Source organism: Chrysochloris asiatica, unplaced genomic scaffold (assembly GCF_000296735.1).
Source record: "Chrysochloris asiatica unplaced genomic scaffold, ChrAsi1.0 scaffold00038, whole genome shotgun sequence".
In the NCBI taxonomy this organism is placed as follows: Eukaryota; Metazoa; Chordata; class Mammalia; order Afrosoricida; family Chrysochloridae; genus Chrysochloris; species Chrysochloris asiatica.
In genome coordinates, this window is record NW_006408556.1 from 10,074,908 (window position 1) to 10,096,275 (window position 21,368).

Here is a 21,368-nt window from a genome sequence, read left to right on the forward strand (position 1 = left end):
CTGATGCACCACTGTTTGCAGATCACCACTCTGGGCTCCTTCCTTGGTGAAGGGCAAGGCTAGACACAGTGGCTACAGAAGATGGAATGACTGATGCCCCACAGCTCCCTCAGTACTGGAGGAAATATCAACCCTGGGAGGAGATGGTTGGCAACTGGCAGTTCTCACATTAGCAAAGTCACCTACCAGTGGAATTTGTGGTATTGGGTTAGTGGAGTAATAGAGACACCAGAGCAGGAGATGGGTCAAGCAATTGACCCTGGAAGTTCAAGGACAGAGTCAAGTTGAGGAAGAGAATAGAAAACAGAGAAGAGGTTGGATCAAGGTCTACAGATGGTAAAAATCAAGGCAGTGTACACAAAGAACTGAAGGGATAAGGCCATGACTGGGGGTAGCAAGGCTAAGATGCTGAGGCCTCGGAATCCTTGCAATGAAGAGACTGATGCTGTGAGAGAGCAGCCACGTCACTCTCAGACGAACTCCCTGGGGGACGGTCCACAGCAGTGGTCACATTTCACAGACCAGTTCTGACAGGCTCTCATGAGTTTGATCCAAGAGTAATCACCATTCCTGGGTCCAAGTGTAGGAGTTGATTCCTTTCCCAAACTTGCACAAGCATAGAGTAGCGATGCCCTGGGTCTCATTAGAACCTGGTAATTGAAGGGCAGTTCCAGCCTCAGCCAAGTCCTATCGCTGGTTCTGTAAATTGGCAAGTCTTATTAGGAGGACCAGGAGTCCCTGGGTGACACAAATGGTTCAGAGTGCAACTACTAACTGAAAGGTTGGCAACTCAAGTTCTGCCAGAGGTCTGACCTCATAAAGGACACTTCCTTTGGAGTACAGTTCTCTGACACACATGAGGTTACCGTGAGTCAGGGTCAACTCGATGGCAACTGGTTTGATTTTTTTGCTGTTGTCATTTTATTTAGAGGACGAATGGCTTTGGCCCTGAGGTCAAATCAGTGGCAACTGGCTGCAATTTGCCTGACCCACACCCACACTTCAACACCTGTCCTGCAGACATTAATTTGGAACTGGGACAAATGAATCTACTGTGACCTTATTTGATGGGCTTATTGGACTAACTCCTGGGGAATTCCTAACTGTATTTTTTTGTTCTGTTTGTGCTGAAACTTGAACTCACAGGAGACTCTAGTAGGAAGACATTAGGGATTGTTAGGGGGCCAGCTCTTTTTTAGTCACCTTCTTCTAAGAGCAGACCAGCTTTGCAAGGCCTTTACAGGGAGCCAAAATGGAGAGTATGACATCATGAGTATGACATATTCTAAAAGGTTGACCAAAAAACCAATCAACTGCTGCTGAGTTCTCCCAACTCCATGTGTGAGTTCCTTAAGATTCTAAATGGCTGGTTTTTCAAACTAGATTGCCAGGTCTTTCTTCCAGGGCACCTCTGAGTAGACATAAGCAATCTGTCTTTCAGTTAACAGCCCAGGAACATTAAGATTAGGAAATGTGTTCAAGGAAACACCTAGAGATCCTAAGGATAGGTTGAAAGAGTGGATCTAACCACTAACCAAACCGAGCTTGACCCTAACTAGCTGTTGTTGTTGTTACATGCCATTGAGTTGGTTCTTACCCATAGCAACCCTTTGCATACTTCCTAGTCCTATGCCATTTTCACAATTGTTTCATTTGAGCCCATTGCTGCTGCCACTGTGCCAGTCCATCTTGTTGGGGTCTTCCTGTTTTACCCTGACTCTCCACTTTATCAAACATGATGTCTTTCTCCAGGGACTGGTCCCTTCTGATAACGTGTGAAGTATGAGAGATGAAGTCTCACCATCCTGGCTTCTAAGTTGTATGACCTGTGAAACTCACTTGTCTATGAAATGATCCCTAAGATTCCTTCCAACCTCTGATTCATAATCTGGGTGGAAAGATGGGGTAGAAATCTAGTTCATTGGTAGACTCCTGGGCATCTGATAATATCTCCAATATGAGTTATGAGTGTTGTAAAGCCACCTGTTAGCAGCGTTTGGAAGCATGATGGTTAAGATTTGTGACAGCTACACTGCACAGCCATGCTCTGTGGCTACCCCTCTGTAGTCATGAGGAGGACTGAATGCGTGGCAGCAGGCAAACAGCTCTGCAGAACCAGAGTCCCTGGGGCTACGAGGAAACGCTAATTGCTCACGATTGAAACAAAACCATTTTATTTTAACTGCATGAAAAGTTGACCCGCCAACAGTCAGGGAAGAGGAAGACAAAGCTCCTAAGATGTTTACAATGTTTTCATCGGATGGAGATTTGTGCTTAGTGGGGGCTTCTCTCTGGGGCCTACTACTAATAAAGTTGATATAAACTCCCCAGGGCTCTAGGGGAGGTTGGAGCTTCATTGCTAGACTAGATAGTGTAGATTTGGTTGACTAGGCAATGGGGAGATGATGGATGGACGGCAGGCATTTCTTGGTAGAAGAGGTGGAGGGTACAGGACAGCAAACAACATTTAAGAACCTGTTATCGCAACAGAAATTTGTGTGTGTATGTGTGTGTTATTTGGGTCAAAGTTTGTAGAACAGAATGCTTTTCCACTCACCAGTTCTTACACATTCTGATTTGTGACATTACCTGCAATCCCCACAATGGAACTGCGTTCTTCCCACTTCCTCCTTGTGTTTCCGGTTTCCATTCGGACCTCTTTCCTCCATCTTTAAAGTTTTAATGGAGTCCCTGGGTGATACAAATGGCTAATGTGCTTGGCTGCTAACTGGAAGGTTGGGGGTTTGAGTCCACCCAGAGGCACCTTAGAAGAAAGCCCTGATGATTTACTTCTGAAAAATCAGCCATTGAAAGCCCCACGGAGCACAGCTCTACTCTGACATATGTGGGGTTGCCATGAATTGGAAGCATCTCCGTGACAACTGGACGCTGGTTAAGCTTTTAATGTATGACCTAGGGCAGTGATTTAATTGTTTGGGCTTAAAGTTCCTGAACTGTAAAATGAGGGTAATGATAATTTCCATCTCTTAGGATTGTCAGGAGTGTTCATTGTCTTAATACACATAAAATATTTGGAACAGTGACTGACATGTAAAGTTTTTTTAAAATATTGAATTCTTTATTAGTAGTTGTACTACCACTGTTGTTGTTAAGTGCCGTGGAGTTGGTTCCGACTCAAAGTGACCCTGTATAGGATTTCCAAGGAGTGGCTGGTGGGTTTGAACAGCCACCTTGTTATTCAAACTGATCCAGTGCTTTATCCTCTAGTGCCACAGTAGGACACCTGTACTATCATGCGGTTGTTGTTGTTAAGTGTCATTGAGTCAATTCCACCTCATAGTGACCCTGTATAGGGTTTCTGAATTGTGGCTGGTGAGTTTGAACCACTGACTTGAGGTTCAAACCAACCTTATGGCCAAGTGCATAGCGTGGCCTAAATATATTATCCTACTTGGTTAACCTCCTGAGTCTCAGTGTCTATTTATGTGAAGTGGGACAAGAAGATTGTTACTCCATTCGCCAAGTTCCACACAGTGATGGGCCTGGACCCCCAAAGGAAATAGTGCTCTGTGAGGGAAACATAATGACGTGAACTTTTGAGAATGATTTCCCTGGCATAGAAAGGAGGCCTCTGGAGGAACAGAAGGTCCAGGAATGTTGGCTGAATCCAGGTGATGGGTCTTGGGCAGAATAGAGTGTTGCAAAACTTAAATCCAAGCATATTATAAAAGGTGGGCACTTCAGGAAGACCTGGTGAAATCAAGGATGTGGAGACTAATCGGAATAGATGCACTTCTCTCTGGCTACAGGGCTCAGTTACACATCCACAAAGACCTCGAATCCCTCTGGCAAAGTTGAAGAGTCTGGGTGAGGTGGTAGTGGAGTGTGTTTGGAAGAAAATGAGCAATAGTCCGGATAGAAAGTCTCCTGGGACATTCTTCCTAGTGCTGAATGTGTAGCCCCTTTCTTCTCATCCTGGCCTCGGGGGGCTTTACCTCAATGACCTTCCCACTTCCCCCATAGCCACCTGATTCTGGATTTAGCTGGGAATGAGTTGCAAGTTGCCCTACAGAGCAGACTGTGGACAAAGCAGTCCACATCCTATAGTGCTTCAGTCATGCCCTCCCAGTTTCTCTCCCCCTTCTCATCTTCTCTCTGTTTCAGTTCCCTCCACTACCCCATGCATGCTCCTGAGTGTTTACAGACACACTCACTCATACACACTCACACGCGCACACAAACACAAGCTATTTCTGCCATGAAAAGAATGCGTCTGTGTTAGGTTTGGCCAGTTGCCTGTATCCCTTGCTGCTCTTAGCTTCCCAGCCCAGCATTCCACAAGAGGGTCCCTGGCCTCAGAAAGGCCACAGGAATGTCCCCACCCCCTACTCTGGCTTAGCCACCCCTTTCCAAAGTTTAAGAAAATAAAAGTGAGTGAAAGGTATGTTTCTCTCTCTGAGCCTTGCTGATGGGGAGGTATAGAAGGGAGGAGGAGGCATTAAGAAGGTTTTCTGGCTACCTCCCGCCCCGCCCCCAGGCAGAAAAAGGTGAACAATTATATTTTAAAGGACAGCAAAGCTCTGGGGTCCTTGAGGATTCCTGGGAGAAACGTGGAGCATACTAGGAGGGGCTCTGTTCCCGTGCTCTAAGGATGTCACCTCCTGGCACTCCCCAATGCCCAGTCTCCAAAACACCAACCGCGTTACTGTCAAAACAATTCCACTTGACAGAGTAGGACTGCCCCAGAGTGCAGTTTCCAAGACTGTAATCTCAAAGGAAGCAGACTTCCTTAGTCGGATCAAACTGCCGATCTTTCGGTTAACAGCACTTAACCACTGTGCCACCAGCGTTCTTTTTTAAAAACTAAGGGAGTGTTTCCTGGCTCAGCGAGTGGCTCCTTCCCATATCCTTGGGGTGGAGATTCAGCCCAGGGGTCCTACGCAGAGAACTGAGAGACTAAGCTAATAGACCGGTGGGATATCAAACTCTGGGCCCATCTAAGACATAAAGGAGGGGAAAAGTTTCCCTGGGTCTGACCAATGGGTGATTGTGTCAGGCTCTTGCTGGTGCAAGCAGCATCACTTCAGAATGTCTTGAACTTTGGCATTTGTTCACGTTCTGGGAAACTGGGAGAGGGAATGGAAGACCCTTGGGAGAGAAATGATCTCAAATCAAGGAAATACATTCTGAGCGTCCAAATATTCCTTCCAGTGATGCCAGCCAATGAATCCAGCCAACTCTCAACAGATCTGAGCCTTTGGGGAGAGATCTGAGCCCTGTGTTCTGAAACCATTGCTTGTTTGTTCTCCAACAGGAAACCCCCTTTCATGCTTACCCACCCGTCACTCTAACAAGTTCATTAATTTCTGAAGCATGCTTACATGTAGCCCCACACAAAAGGGTGAAAGGGGTTGTCCTTGGCCTTCATCCTGGAGGAGAGATTTTCACAGGACTTCCTCACAGAGGGTGAAGGCTTGAGAGAAGAATTGGCCCCCTATGAATGTCTAATTGCCTTGCCTTATAGTATGTGCCGCTGGGTGGACAGGTGGGGCTAGGGAGACATTGGTTGGCCCCATAATGAAGGAGTTGAGTGGGCCACGGAGTCTTCTCTGTAACTTGAATTTTAGGAACGTGTCCCTGGTACCGTATGGAACGAGATTGATGACATGCAGGTATTTCGGATTCTGGACCTAGAGGATTTTGAAAAAATGTTTTCAGCCTACCAGAGGCATCAGGTAAGACCTCTTCCCCTCTGGTCTCTTGAGCCATGTGTTAAACTCCTTTTCTTGCCTTGACTTCCACACACATTCCTTAAATCCAAACCTAAGCTCTCTTTCTGACGCTTTTCCTTTTCCCTCCCTTTCTCCCTTTCTCCCTCCCTCCCATGTTACTTGCTGAGGTTGTAGATATGAATTAGGAGTGTGCAGTCCCATGGTGGAAACATCTTATTGTATTAGTTTATAATTACCCACCAAGGATGAAATAGCATTTCATCTACATCTCTTTTGGATCTGGAGCACTAGAAAAGGAGTAGCAGAGCCTGACCACTCCACTGTTGACCCCTGCCCATTCTTGGACCCTAGGATGTAGGGACTCTACCTTGAAGGCATTCCAACTTTGCACGCACTTTCTCCACCATACTTTTGTCTCCCAACACCCTCCTGAGTCAGATGGGTTGTTGTTGTTGTTGTTAAGTGCCATCGAATCGATTCCAACCCATAGCAACCCTGCATAGGGTTTCCGAGGCTGTAAATCTTTACAGGAGCAGAAAGCCTCATCTTTCTCCCGCGGAACAGCTGGTAGTTTCAAACTACTGACCTTGCGGTTCACAGCCCGATTCGTAACCACTACGCTACCAGAGCTCCTTTGAGTCAGATGGGTAGAGGAGGCTAATGTTCCCAGGAACATGCTGTGCTCTAAGTCACGTCTGGCCTGGGCCCCAAGGAAGCTGTGGATAGACCCCGGGCTTTGCTCTCCCAGCAGTATGTGCAGATGACTGACCAACATGTCTGGTCTTCCATCCAGCAAGGAGAGGAATGGGGTTGGAGGCAGAACAAAGGGCATTCCCAAGGCAGGGCTCTCAAACTATGTTGGGTACCCATGAAAATGCCCCATATATTGATTCTCAGGCCTCATGCTGAACTGAGTGTAATTCGGGAGACCTGGGGCCCAGGAATCTGCATTGTCACTAGGATACCTGGGGATCTTCTTCCCAAGTTCAATTTGCAAATTACCAAAGTAGGTGCCTTGGGATAGTTGCTTTCTCTCTGGCCTGCCTTGAAGGGGCTGATTGTTCGCTACTTCTCCTATTTTCTTCTTACTTTTCTCTGCTCAGACCGTGCTTTCAGCCTTGAGGACTTCCTTGCTATTGCTTGTTGTTAAGTGCTGTTGAGTCCGTTCTGACTCATAGCGACCCTGTATAGGGCTTCCAAGGAGCAGTTAGTGGGTTTGAACCACCAACCTTGTGATTAGCAGTCCACTGCTTATCCTACAGCCCAACACCAGGAATTCCTTGTTGTTGTTGTTGTTGTTAAGTACCTTGGAGTCAGTTCCGACTCATAGCAACCCTGTGCATGGTTTCCAATCTTTACGGGAGCAGAAAGCCTCATCTTTCTCCCACGGAATGGCTGGTTGTTTCAAACTGCTGACCTTGAGGTTAGCAGCCTAATTCGTAACCACTATGCTACCAGAGCTCCTTAGGTGTCAATAAATGGAGTCTGCCCTCTTGGACCCAGAGCAGCTCATGGACATGGTGGCATGGCTCCTACTGTTTTGGGCCAAGACCTGTGGAGGGACCTTTCTGACAGCAGACAGGACTGAGGACAGATCCAGTTTCTTCTAGGGCCTTTGTGAGAAGTTGGACACTAGTCCTGTCTTCATGTTCTAGAGAAAGCAGTTAACTGTTCATTTCATTTAGGTTTGGGGTCTCGAGGCATTTGACTCTCCACCCTGACCCCAGACACACTTTTAACCTCACATGTACATTCAGCCGGCATGACCACTGGTGACAGCTATCACCTAGCTGGGGCAGGAAAGAGCTCGTCTGAGGGCTCAGGGAAACTATGAGTCAGTGCTCCCTGAGCTGGTGCCCTGAATGGGTGCTGGGTGAAGGAGGGAGTGTGTGCAAATGTGTATAGGGCATGTCCCACCCCACTCAGCTCTCCAGATCCACTCCATATTTCCAGCAGAGCACATCACTCAACAGGCCACACAGCCACGGGCTGAACTCACAGCAGCAGAGCTGGACAGACCCCAGGGACTGTACCGCTTCCTCTCTCCATCTTGGGGCCCTAGGTGGTATGTGTGGGCAATGAGGAATAGAGGGTCCTGGGAGTCTTGATCTTCCCTCCAGTCCCTCTGTAGATCCTGGGTCGGTAGTCACACCTCATCAGGGTCAGAGAGGGAGAACACAGGTGTGGACTCTGAGCCACTGGCTCCCAGGCCTTTCCTGCCCCCTTTCAGACAGAGGGCATGGGTCAAGGAGTAAAGGTCAGAGACACTGGCTTTCCTCTGCCTCAGAGAACACAGCTTTTCTGTGCCTCCAGCTCAAGTCCATCTGGGTCTCCCTCCCTCTTTGGAAAGATGACCTCAGCCCTGGGTGGGGGAGATACCTCTGCCCTCTAGTCCGATTCCCAGGAAAGGAGAGGGAAAAGCTGGCAGCCAGGTCTGGGTGGAGAGCTCAGAGGCCTGGTCACCCCAGTGAACCAATGTGGGTCAGAGGAGCTGTGTGTTGTCTGCTTTGTTTGGCTTCTCTGTGAGTGCATGCTTGCTAGAAGCCATGCTTGTTCAGGGCCACTTCTGACTCTCTCCAGCCATGGGGTCTCGTGGGGGTGAGGTGGATGGAGGGGATGCTAGGGGATCCCATACCTGTCCTTCTGGTCCTGGGTCCCTGAACCTTATAGCTAATGTTGTGCATGTTTAATTCTCTGTTGGCTGTGGCTGCTACCTACCTAGGAGCTGATAACTAATCCTTCTCATGAAGTGAGTCATTCTGGGGACTCTGGACACACTTTTAACCACAATCCTGAGGTGCTGCTTGTACAGGGTCCTAAAGAGAGACCTTGCCCTTTCTACCTCTTACTTCATTACCCATCCTCACCTAGAGGAGGGTCCCAAGAGAGAAAGAAGAAGGTAATATAAGAGGCCTCTGCCAGCAATGGAGATGAATGTCTATGGAGTGAGGAGAAAACTGGTAGGTCTATTGTCTTACCCACCAGGCCCAAGGCAGAGCCATCCTGTAAGTTTGCACAGGCTGGACTCTGCACAATTCCAAGGCAAAGTTCACAAAGATAAATGATGTGAATGCTGACCCCTGGAGATACGACCTGGAGAAGTGCTTGGAGTGACCTCCCAGAGTAAGATCCAACAAAAGTCTACCTCATCAGGGCCACATGAGAAGGGTGAACAGCTCTGATTTCTTAGGTATCTGCCTGCTGGGATCCCAGAGGAGAGCATTCTGCATAGAATTCTGCCTCATGTCTCCCACCTCTGAACTTCCCCTCAGGAGTCCAGAAACTGTGGTCTTATGGGGATGCAGAATCGCATTGTCCAAAGCCACCACGATTAGCCTGACCCTCTTCTAGATTCCCAGAAAGGACAATCTCTAAAACAGGAGCTCCTCAGTGGTCCTTCTAGCCCAAGGTAGCCCATGATGAAGTCACAAATACCTCCTGATAGAGTGGGTTCTTAACCACCCTCCTGTCTGTCTTCTTCACCCAGAACAACTCCAGGTTACTAGGGTGTTGGTTTCTGGGGTGTAGGCAAGAGGAAGATGGGGAGAAGCACACACCTCAACCTTGCTACTTGCTGTTATTTACAGAAAGAATTGGGCTCCACTGAGGACATCTACTTGGCTTCCCGTAAAGTCAAAGAGTTGTCGGTCATTGATGGCCGGAGGGCTCAGAATTGCATCATCCTCCTCTCCAAGTATGTTGCTGATGGGTCTCTTGGTCCCTGCCCTGTGATGGGTTGCTGATGGGTGGGGAATGGGCCCTCTTGGGAGTGGAATCCTGAGATGAGACTTTTGAATACAAAAGATGGTGGAACTGAATGCCTGGGGAAGAGGCATCAGAGTGGGGTGATGGCAGTCTCTGAGCTCTCCTCTCAGCTGTGCCCTGGGAATGGGTGGCGGCACACTGGCCCAGGACCTTAACCCTCCTAAAATCCCACTGGCAGCAGTAGCATAGAGCTCTGTAGACAGGACACTGCCCAATCTGGAGGCCAGCCTGGTCAGCGTCTGGCAGCTGAGTTGCTCTAAGCCTGTGGAGAGCCCTGCTCAGCGTAGACCCCAGAACAGCATGATCTCAGCCCCCAAGCATTTCCAGCAGCCTGCAGAACAAGCAGGGTAGTATCCGCTCTAACAGCACAGCTTCTGTGTGGAGCCTCCCCCCTGAGCCTGGGTCAGAGGGTACTGCCTCCCATACTATTCTTGGTCCTGTCTCCAGCCAGCCCTGGAATACCGGTCCTCCACTCCCTTCCAGAAGGCCCCCAGGCTCAGTGTCTTTCAGTTGGTGATGGGGAAGAGTTCTGCATCATTGAGGGTCCCAGTGGGTGTGCGTCTGTAGGGAAGTGCTGTGGAGTGGTGGGGGTGTGCTGGGAGGGGTGTTTCTCACTCCCCCAGACAGCAAGACTGATTGGAACAGCTGTGTGGGAGCTGGATCTGTGTCAGAAGACTTAGGGATCTTCTATCTTCCAAGAATGAAGGAGGCAGGAAGTTGCCCCTTTGTTCCCTGCTGATATTCCCATCCTCCCATGGAGGATGCTGTAGACATTTTAGGCATGAGGTGAAGGATCAGAAACCTTTTGCTTTGTCTTTCAGTTCACATTGGAGACATCTCTTTTAGTCCTAAATGCTCCCTGCCAGCTCTGATGGAGACCAAGCAAGAGACTTGAGCGACTCAAGTCTCTGTTTAGAGACCAAAATGGCTCACTAGCGAGTGAATCACATGAGTGTAGTCTGAGAAGACTTCACAGAGGAGGCAAGGCAGGAGTACTGCTCAGTGTAGTCCTGTGTCAACACTCGGGAGGGGGGCTGGGCTGCAACTTATGCAGAAGGATGTTAGCAGAGGAGCAAAGCCAGGCTGCTCAGTGGGTGGGGTTTTATCCTAGGCTGAAGCTTTCCAATGAAGAGATCCGGCAGGCCGTCTTGAAGATGGATGAGCAGGAGGACCTTGCGAAGGACATGCTGGAGCAGGTGAGAACCCTGGTGGTGAGTGAAGGGAGTGGACCCTAGGTAGCAGCTATAACCCTTCACAACAGCACACAGAGAGACTGAGATTCTTAGGTCAAGGAGAAATCAGTCTGGAAGAGAAGGCTATAGAAACTGCCACAGGCCAACCTTTCTGGAAGAAGGACAGCTGCATGTTTTTCAGGGACCCTGGAGACCCCTGGAAGGAGTTATAAGGTACTATCCAGCCTGAGGAGTCCTGGTATGGTGCTATAGGATAAGCACTGGACTGCTAACTAAAATGTCAGAGGTTTAAGCCTACCAGCTGCTCCTTGGAAACCCTATACAAGGTCGCTATGAGTCAGAACCAACTCAACAGCACTTAATAACAACATTCCATCGTGAGTCAAAGGCAAGATTAGGATAATCTATACTTATATCTTTCCCAAATTCCTCCTACCCTGATTTGTTGTGTTCTTCAAGAGAAACCTAGAAGACACCAAACAAAAATACCATCAATTGGATTTCATTCAAATTAAGAACTTCTGTTCCTCAAAAGACACTGTATTTAGGGTGAGAAGACAAGTCAATCCCTGGAAGAAGAATTCTCAATACAGGTAGTCCCTGATTTATGACGTATTCTAATTAGGAGGAACCACAATTACGAATATGTTCCTAAAAAAAAACAAAACAAAAAAAACCTTATTATTAATAATTGATGCTATTGAGTTATGGTGTTGGAGGAGACTACTGAAAGTGCCATGGGCTGACAAAAGAACCGACAGATTTGTGTTGGAAGAAGTGAAGCCAGAGTGCTCCTTGGAGGCCAAGATGGCCAAACCTCGTCTCCGGCATATTGTCAGGAGGGATCAGTCACTAGAGAAGGATATCATGTTTGGTAGGGTGGAGGGTCAGAGAAAAAGAGGAAGACCCCCAACAAGATGGATTGGCAAAGTGGTAGCATTAATAGACTCAAGCATGGCAATAATTGTGAGGTTGACCCAAGACTGGGCAGTGTTTAGTTCTGTTGTACATAGGGTAGCTATGAATTGTACCGACTCAATGGCACCTAACAACAACAACAACATTAATAATATGCACAGGCAGTCCCCAGATTTTTGAACAAGTCCTATGTTTTAGGAACAGTCCTAAGTCTATCTTTAAGTCAAAGTCATATGTAAGGTGGAACAGTTATGTACAGTTCATAGCTAATGTCAATTAAGTCAAATCCTTGTCTTAGTATACAGTGTGGTGCTGTAGGATAAGCACTAGACTGCAAGTTCAGTTTGAATCGCAAGGTCGGTGGCTCAAACTCACCAGCCACTCATCAGGAACCCTATAAGGGGTCACTATGAGTCAGAACCGACTCGAAGGCACTTCACAACAACAATCTATGCATAAAAAACATTAAACAAATACTTCCAGATACACTCAAATATCTTTAGCATAGTAATACAATAATGCTAATAATATTGTTTTGAGGTACATCTCTGTCGTTTATTATTACCAACCATTGTATGTACCTTGGATTTATAATGGTACTGATAATAAAAGGCAATAAAAATGAAAAATAACAAAAATGAGGTATTGACTTATTTAAGAAATAGCTTATGATGGAGTCTTCAGAATAGAACTCTATTATAAGTTGGGAACTATCCCTTTCCTAAATATCTAGATATATAGACTGGCGTGGCACTGTAGGGTAAGCACTGGACCACTAGCCAAAAGATTGGCAGTTCAAACCCACCATCCGCTCCTTGGAAACCCTGTACAATGTTGCTATGAGTTAGATAGTTACATTTAACTATAAAATAGTTATAGTAACTTTATTTATAAAACTCTCAAACTATGAACAATCCAACTGTCTATCAGTAGGAAGATGAACATATAGGTGATGGTATATGCTTTCAGTAAAAAGAAAAATTAAAGGACAAATTATCAATACTCATAATATGGATGAATACTTAAACACCAGGAAGATATAGAAACAAATATCTCACAGAGGTCTTATATCCAGAATAAAGCAGTCCGCAAATCAATGAGAAAATGGCAATCAATCCAATTTGTAAAATGAGCATAAAGAGGATTTCCCGATGACCAAAAAGCAAATGAAAAGGTGCTCAATGCTGTTAGTCATCAGAGAAATTCAATAAAACCACAATGAGACTGCCCCCACACCAGAAGGGCTCAAGTGAAGAAGGACTGACAATGCCAAGTATCAGCAAAGATGTGAAGCAACTGGAATTCTCTTTTGTTACAATCACTTTGGGAAAAACCATTCTGCAAGGAATACAAGGCTAAACATATACTGATTTTATGGCCTTACAGTCTCACTCCTTGGTGTATACTTAAAAGAAACAAACACAAATGTCCACTAGGAAACATACAAAAAAATAGTTATAGTAACTTTATGTATAAAACTCTCAAACTATGAACAATCCAACCGTCCATCAGTAGGAAGATGAACATATAGTATATACTTTCATTAAAAAAATAAAATTAAAGGACAAATTGTCAATCCTCATAGTATGGCTGAATCTCAGACATTATACTGAGTGGAAGAAACCAGACACAAAACAGAACACATAGCATGATCCTTGTATATGAAGTTCAAGATTGTTGTTATTGCTATGTTTTGTGGAGTCAAGTCTCAGTGACAATTTATAACGACCCTGTGTAGAATGGATGGTGGGTTTGAACTGCTGACCTTGTGATTAGCGAGCCTGTGCTTATCCTACAATGCCACACCAGTGTTTGGTAGCAGCAAGTTCAAGACTGGGAAGTGGTGGTGTTGGTGTGCTGTAGAGTCAGTTCTGACTCATAGCAACCCTGCATAGAGTTTCCAAGACTGTAAATCTTTATGGAAGCAGAAAGCCTCATCTTTCTCCAGAGGAACAGCTGGTAGTTTCGAACTGCTGGCCTTGAGATTAGCCGGCTGACTCATAACCACTATGTGGCAAATCTTAATAATCTCAGGTTATAGAGTTCAGTTGAGAGGCTACCTTGGGGAAAACAGGTTGTCATATTGAAGTGGCTAAAGAGGGTTTTCTGATGGAGGAAACTTTTCTGCATGTTAATCTGGATTAGGGTTCAATGGGTGGGCTGTAGTGTCCAAAAAAAAAATCATTGGATTGCACAGTTAGAATGGGTGCATTTTATTTTATTTATGATGTCTCTTTTAAAGTTGATTTGAAAATAAAAATAAAAATTAAGCTGAAAACTTAAGACCAGTCTACTGTGCTAAATCATATCTCGATTAAACAAGTGGGGACAAAAAGGAGAAGTCTGTGCCAGCATCCTTGCCTTCTCCTCAGTCAGATGATGTAAACCATTCCACAGGAACTGTCTTTCAGAGAGACATCTCCCTGTCTTGAGTAGGGTCCGGGTTTGGGCTTCTCATGGGCCGTGCCCCCATCTCAACTTCTTGCAGTGTCCTGTCTGACTTTTACCTGCCCTTTGCAGCTCCTCAAGTTCATCCCAGAGAAGAGCGACATTGACCTTCTGGAAGAGCACAAGCATGAGATTGAGCGGATGGCTCGTGCTGACCGCTTCCTTTATGAAATGAGCAGGTGGGCAGCAGACGTGGACAGAGGGGCTGGGCTTGGGGCAGGCAGAACTCTGCCCAAGAGGAAGTGGAGGGAGTCAGGCAGGCTTAGTAGGAGGCAGCCTCCAATAGCTGGAGCTGATGGGTCTCATCTCATCCCCAGAATCGACCACTACCAGCAGCGTCTGCAGGCTCTGTTCTTCAAGAAGAAGTTCCAGGAGCGCCTGGCTGAGGCCAAGCCCAAAGTTGAAGGTACGGCTGATGTCATGGAGGAGGCCTGGCCAAATGCTCCCTGGAAGCATCTGATATGGGGGAGAGGTGAAGAAACTCCTCCAACACAGATCTTTTCCAGATGAGAAACTCATAATTTAATGAGAACTATGTGTCTAGCACTGTGTGAAACAATCTACTGTGAATGGGCTATTTGGTCCTCGCTGTTGGATGTGTGCTGTTCTAACTGCTGTGTGCCTCAGTTCTCTCATCTCTGAAATGGGGGTGTGCTAGTTGCCAAGGTCGTAATACTGGTGGACCATGGAATCAGAATAGGATCACAGATGTTCCGAAAAAGCCATCCCTTCTCTCCTGTCCTGTACTGCTTCCCAGATAGTGTCTCCTTGGAGGTGTCTGTAGGGAGGGCAAGGAGGAAGGGGCAGGGGGTTGTGGGGAAAGTTTGACAGTCAGGATCCCTAAGGGGAAAACCAGGAGAGGCTCATTAGTGGTGAGGATGGGGTCAGCACAGTAGATCAAGAGGGCCTGTGTCCCAGATGCTGAGGGTGGAAGGCTGGGGCAGAGCAGAGCATGGGCCCCCTCTGCTGGACACCAGGACCAGTTTACATTCCCAAAGATGCCCAATTCAGAGAATGGTCCTTCCTGGGAAGAGGATGGGGAAAAACAAGGACATGAAAGGACTTGTTGCTAAGTGCTATTGAGTTGGTGCTGACTCACAACAACCCTGTATAGGGTTTCTGAGGAGTGGCTGGTGAGTTTGAACCACCGACCTTGGGGTCCAGTGCTTTATCCTACAGCGCCACACCAGGACTCCATGAAAAGACTTGTTAAGTGCAGTGGATTTGGTTCCAACTCATAGTGAGCCACCCTGTATAGGGTTTCCAAGGAGTGGCTGAGTTTGAACTGCCGAACTTGAAGTCTAGTGCTTATCCTATGGTGTGACACTAGTACCCCATGAAAGGACTAGAACCATGCATTTTCCTTAATCTGTACCCTGTTGTTGTTGTTGTTAAGTGCTGTGGAGTCGGTTCCGACTCATAGCGACCCTGCACAGGGTTTCCGAGGCTGTAAATCTTTATGGGAGCAGAATGCTTCATTTTTCTCCCACGGAACAGTTGGTAGTTTTGAACTGCTGACCTTGTGGCTCACAGCCCAATTCGTAACCACTACGCTACCAGAGCTCCTTAATCTGTACCCTACTACCTCTCAAAAACCACACACACAAACAAAGAGAGTAAGAGAGATTCACCAAGAGACCCGCAGGCTGTGATCCTAGCTGCTTGGGGGGGTGTGGGGTGGGGGGAGGAAAGATATTAGTAATCACTCTGTATCCCCAGGAGTCTCTGGGGGGTGTAAATAGTTATCACATCAAGCTGCTAACTAGAAAGTTGGAGGTTTAAGCTCACTCAGAGGCACCTTAGAAGAAAGGCATGGAAATCAACTTTTCAATGGCAGAGTCTGCCATTGAAAACCATGTGGAGCACAGTTCTCTGACACGCTCTGCGTTGCCATGGCTCTTAATTAACCAGCACTGCATCTCTCGGGTCCTGCCCTGGTGATGGGCGGATCCTTATCGCCATCACAACTTTCTTTTCTCCAGCCTCAAACTGCCTTTGAAGAGTGTGCCCCAGACAAGGCGGTCAACCCCAAACATAGTTGCTCAACTATTTGTGTGTCTTGTCAGTCCAGCAAATGCGAGCTATGGAACTAGTAGGGTAGCTGAGCCACCAGGAAGGTTTAATAGTAACTGGTACCCTGCTCCCAGGAGCCCACTCCTAAACTCTCCTGAAGTTATCTGTGCATTACCAGTGGATGCTTAAGAAAGAGTCTTCCTTTAATCTCAAGTTCAGCAGAGCATAGGAAAGTACAAGGGAAAACCGTAACAATGGTCCAGAAGTCTCTCCCTTCCAGTGGTGAGTAGGGGGCAAGTTGCATTTCATGGAGTCAGCTGACTGTGCCTGACTGGACATTATCAGTACATTCAGCAATGAGCATATCATAATAAAAGATTTAAGAAGCAGGGTTCATGAATATATTCATAGAAGATTGGTGAATTTGGTGAATTGGTTTTTGACTCACTGATCTAGAGAGTCTCTGCTGAAGTGGGAGATGACAACGAAGAGTCCATCAACTAGCTGGGAGATGTCAAATCTTAGCTCTTCCTGGGATATTTCCTGGATCACTGAAAGGAGAACTAAACATCTCAAAAAAGCAAGTGGATTGGGATTCCTAGTCCTCCTTTCAGAAAACATTCCTGGTAAGATGACGATTTGGTCTGTTCCAACCTGCGATGGGTTATTTATTGATACCCAGCAAGGCCTCTGGGTCAAATGGCCAAACACTAATTCACCAAATTTATCAATTCCTCTATGAACATATTCATGAACATATTCTTCTTGAATCTATTCTTCTTATGAATATGTTCACTTCTGAATGTTCCAACTCTAAAGATTCTCATTATGGATGTATTCACGGCATACATTCAAAATGAATGTGGCTGTAAATGTAACTATATTTTATGAATATATTCATGAATATATTATTTTTATGAATATAACTAAAATGTCAGCATCTCACACAGGAGGTTTCCCATTTATACTGATTCCCTTGGAACTCTTGTCATTTTCTGTTTTGCCAACATTTTTGAATTTTAAAGATTTCTTTGCAATGTTCTAAAATAGCATATCAATTTAAAAAAAAAAAAAAAGATTCCAGCCAATATAGATAGCTGGGAAACTTTTATAAGTACGATTTTTCTAAATCAACTTTTTTTTTATTGAAAAGTACACAAACCATGAAAACTTACTTGATGAATCATTACAAGTGAACCCACTTGTGTAATCAACACCCATGCCAAGAAATGTAACACTTCTAGCCTCTCCGCAGCCCTTCCTCATGCCTGCTGCCCCTCTCAACTCTTATCTCCTGCCTCCTCTAAAGAAATAGCCGACTTCACTTCTAGATGAATTTTGCCTGTGTTTGAACTGTGTATAAGTAGAATAATCCAGTACGAATTCTTCTATGCTTCTTTTGCTTAACTATGCTTGTGAGTTATCCTAAATGAGACGAGTTGATGTTAACTGACCTTCCACTCGTGACAACTCTGCACAATGAAGGGGAACACCGTCTGGTCCTGTGGTGTCCCCATGATCAGTCTCACACTAGATTATTGTGCTTTGTTCCATAGGATTTTCTTTGGCTGATTTTGGAAGTAGATCCCCAGGCCTTTCTCCCTAGTGTACCTTAGTCTGGAAGCTGTGCTGAAACCTGGTCAGCACCACAGCGACATGCCAGCCTCCCCTGGTGTGTGCTGTTGCTGTGTACCATAGGCTGCAGCTGCTGTTGTCCCTATGTGCTGTCAAGCCAGTTCCAACTCATAGCCACCCTGCATAGGGTTTCTGAGGAGCCGCTGGTGAGATCGAACCATCAACTGGCAGTTAGCAGTCAGTGCTTATCCTACAGCCCCACACGAGGATTCCAGCAACCCTACAGTACAAAGTACAGTACAAAGCCCCATATGGTCTCCTAAGTGGTCATCTTTATAGGAGTCCTGGTGTGGCGCTGTGGGATAAAGCACTGGACCACAAGATCTTGTATCGGTTTGAACAGAAAGTTGGTAATTGAAACTTACCAGCCACCCCTTGGGAACCCTATACAGGGTGGCTATGAGTCAGAACCAACTCGATGGCACTTAACAACAACAATAATCTTTATGGGAACGGAACAGCTAGTCTCTTCTCTCGTGGAGTGTCTAGTGGGCTTGAAATATGGCCTTTTGCTTAGCAGCAGAGAAGTTACCCATTCACACCACCAGGGCTCCTCCCTGATGAGGTGCTGTTGTTAGTTAGCAGCTGGCTACTTAACCCTGTTACCACCAGGACCAATGAGGTGGAACAATGATAGTTAACCATCAGTGCTGTGGTTTATTTCATTGGAAGAATATACCATAATTTACTAATCTAAACTCTTCATAACCTTCCAAAACTGGGATCAACCCAAACATCCATCAAGAGTAACGCTGTTGTGAATATTTTTGTCCTTGGCTTTTGGCCCATATTTGCATGTATTGGGATAAATCCTTAACATGAGTTGGTTAGGACATGGGGTATGCATATATTTAACTTAGGAAGATACAGCTTCTTTTTTTTACAGTGACTTACTTTTAATGGCTTTTGAAAATCTCTACAAACTTTTAGTCAGTTGGTTTTCATTTTCTTGTCATATCAACATCATGTTGTTGGTAAGTGCCACTGAATTGGTTTTGACTTGTAGCAATCCTGTATAGGGTTTCCGAGAAGTGGCTGGAGGGTTTGAACCGCCAATCTTGTGGTCAGCAGTCCAGTGCTCATCCTACAGTACCGCACCAGGACTCCATCATTGTAGTGTACTGGATTATGGGTAGTTTGAATCTGCCACCCGCTCCATGGGAGAAAGATGAGGCTTTCTGCACCCATGAAGATTTATAGCCTCAGAAACCCTATACTGGCTGCTATGAGTAGGAAGCAACTTAAAGGCACATAACCACCACCACCACCACTATCACCACCACCATTAGCATCAGCATTGTAAGGAATGTTTGGCACATTCAGCCAAAGATCATATGTTGGCTTAATATTCTTATCACCATACTCAATGTCAAATAATATGTAACTAGAATGCCATATGGGGAGTGCGGTGGCTCTGTAGGATAAACATTGGACTTTGAACCACAAAGTCAGCGGTTTGAGCCCACCATTCGCTCCGAGGGAGAAAGATGAGGCTTTCTGCTTCTGCAAACATTTGCAGCCTGGGAACCCCTATACAGGGTTGCTCTGAGTCAGAACCAACTCCATGGCACTTCTCAGTAACAATAAAGTAACCAGTGTTTCTGTGTAGGTCCAATATCTCAATTCTGCACATCCACCATAAATCTATAATTACTGAGAAAGACTAGAGCATCCACTTCAGAATGAAATACCAAAGTGCTGGTTGCTGTTAGCCTTAATTTATATTTGTAGCAAACGTATCATTTAAAGCAATGGGGGAATTTGTTAAAAGGCCTAAAGATTGGAAAAATTAAAACTGGTATTCAACAGGATGTCAAGAAACCCACAAAGGTTTTTTTTGTTTTGTTTTGTTTTAAAGCAACTCATACAGAGTTGCTATGAGTCAGAACTGATTTGACGACACACAACAACAACAAGATTCCATCAACTATAAAGCGCATCTTCATCCTGGTGTAGGGCTGTAGGATCAGCACTGGACTGTGAACCACAAGGTCGGCAGTTCAAATCCACCAGCTGCTCCTCAGAAACACTACATAGTGTTGGAACTGACTCAATGGCACTCAACAACAGCCAACATGTTTAGCTGTTAACCAAAGGTTGGTGGTTCAAGTTCACCCAGAGGCACCTCAGAAGAAAGTCCTGGTGTTCTACTTTGGAAAATTAACCGCAGAGAACCTTCTGGAGCACAGGTGTACTCTGACACACAAGGAGTCACCAGGCACCAGAATCAACTCCACAGTAACTGCTATTGATACAGAACAAAACCAATATGTGCATATTCTAATTGATGACATGCTATCTTTACACCCACTCTTCACTCAATGACCTGATGAGGTTCCAAAGACCAAGTCTCATATGAAAATCTGCATCATGATCACTGACATCCTGTTGAATATAAGTTCTCATTTTTTCAATCTTTGGGTATTTTAACTATTTCCCCCATTGCTTTAAATGACACCCCAAAAAACCCCACAAAACGGAAGGTGACTGTATAATTACCTATCTCCTAAACCACTGAGAATGATGGCCCAGCCAAGTTGGCACACAATGCTGACCATCGCAGCCAGCGTTACTCTTGCCCCACACCTCGGTATTCATTACTGCCAGCTAGATGTTGTCAAGGTGAAAAATAGTAGATTTTTCACTAATGTCCTAAAGGCGAAATGTTGGGTAATGAGACAGTCAATAAATGACGTTTGGGTGAATTGATAGGAATTGTTTGTTTGTTTTTTTTGCCAAAATGAACAAAGTACAGTATTGCAAAATAGGCATAAACAATACCATAATATGTAAAATGCTGAAATTTGAAATTATAATTGCTAGATTTAGAAAGGTAAAAATATTATATTCATAGCAAAACATATTAATAATCTTTAAATATATGCAAGAAGAGATACATTTTTTTAGAAGAGCTATTCCATTTGGAGACTGGATTATTTGGTTCACTGGTCTGCTTCCTTGATTGAAGGCAGTGTGGGAATGTGGAGTAGGTTGGTCTGCTGATGGGTGGGTATAATCACTGTCCTTCTGAGAGCTGAGGACACTTGGAAGTCCCTTTTCTAAGTTTTGTGGTGGCATTGTCCTGGGGTGCAGAGGTACCCCTGCTCTGACCCAGTGTCCCTACGGCTCTGACCTGTCCTTTCTCTTCTCAGCCATCCTTCTAGCCTCCCGGGAGCTGACCCGCAGCAAGCGTCTAAAACAGATGCTAGAAGTCATCTTGGCCATTGGAAACTTCATGAACAAAGGGCAACGTGGGGGTGCCTATGGGTTCCGGGTGGCCAGCCTCAACAAAATTGCAGACACCAAGTCCAGCATTGACAGGTGGGGACACCTCCTGCTATTTCAGCCTCCATCTCACCCCACCTTGATTTCTCTCCTCCTCACCTTCATCCTTCCTCTATTTCATGAACCAAGACTCTTCTCCCTTCTCCTGACCCCCCACACTGTTTTCCTTCTGACTCCATTCTCTACTTCCTTGGTCTCTTACTCCTGACCTAACTTCTGTCCACAGAAACATCTCTCTGCTCCATTACCTGATCATGATCCTGGAGAAGCACTTTCCTGACATCCTGAACATGCCCTCGGAGCTGCAGCATCTTCCAGAAGCCGCCAAAGTCAAGTGAGGGCTCTCTCCTCCCTGTGACCACACACTCCTGTCTGACTTCTTGCCCTGGGACCAGCTCTGGGCAGTGCCTCACAGTCT

General features: G+C 45.8%; 1 protein-coding gene across 2 annotated transcripts in view; it reads left to right on the forward strand.

The window, feature by feature from the left end:
- The window catches only part of DAAM2 (dishevelled associated activator of morphogenesis 2), a 56,210-nt gene that overhangs the window by 30,417 nt on the left and 4,425 nt on the right, over positions 1-21,368 (forward strand). For both annotated transcript variants that reach the window (XM_006860431.1, XM_006860432.1), the window contains exons 14-20: positions 5,589-5,696; positions 9,281-9,387; positions 10,570-10,654; positions 14,090-14,196; positions 14,335-14,423; positions 20,818-20,986; positions 21,177-21,284. In XM_006860431.1, coding sequence (XP_006860493.1) covers positions 5,589-5,696; positions 9,281-9,387; positions 10,570-10,654; positions 14,090-14,196; positions 14,335-14,423; positions 20,818-20,986; positions 21,177-21,284 — 773 coding nt within the window. The remainder of the gene's footprint in view (positions 1-5,588; positions 5,697-9,280; positions 9,388-10,569; positions 10,655-14,089; positions 14,197-14,334; positions 14,424-20,817; positions 20,987-21,176; positions 21,285-21,368) is intronic.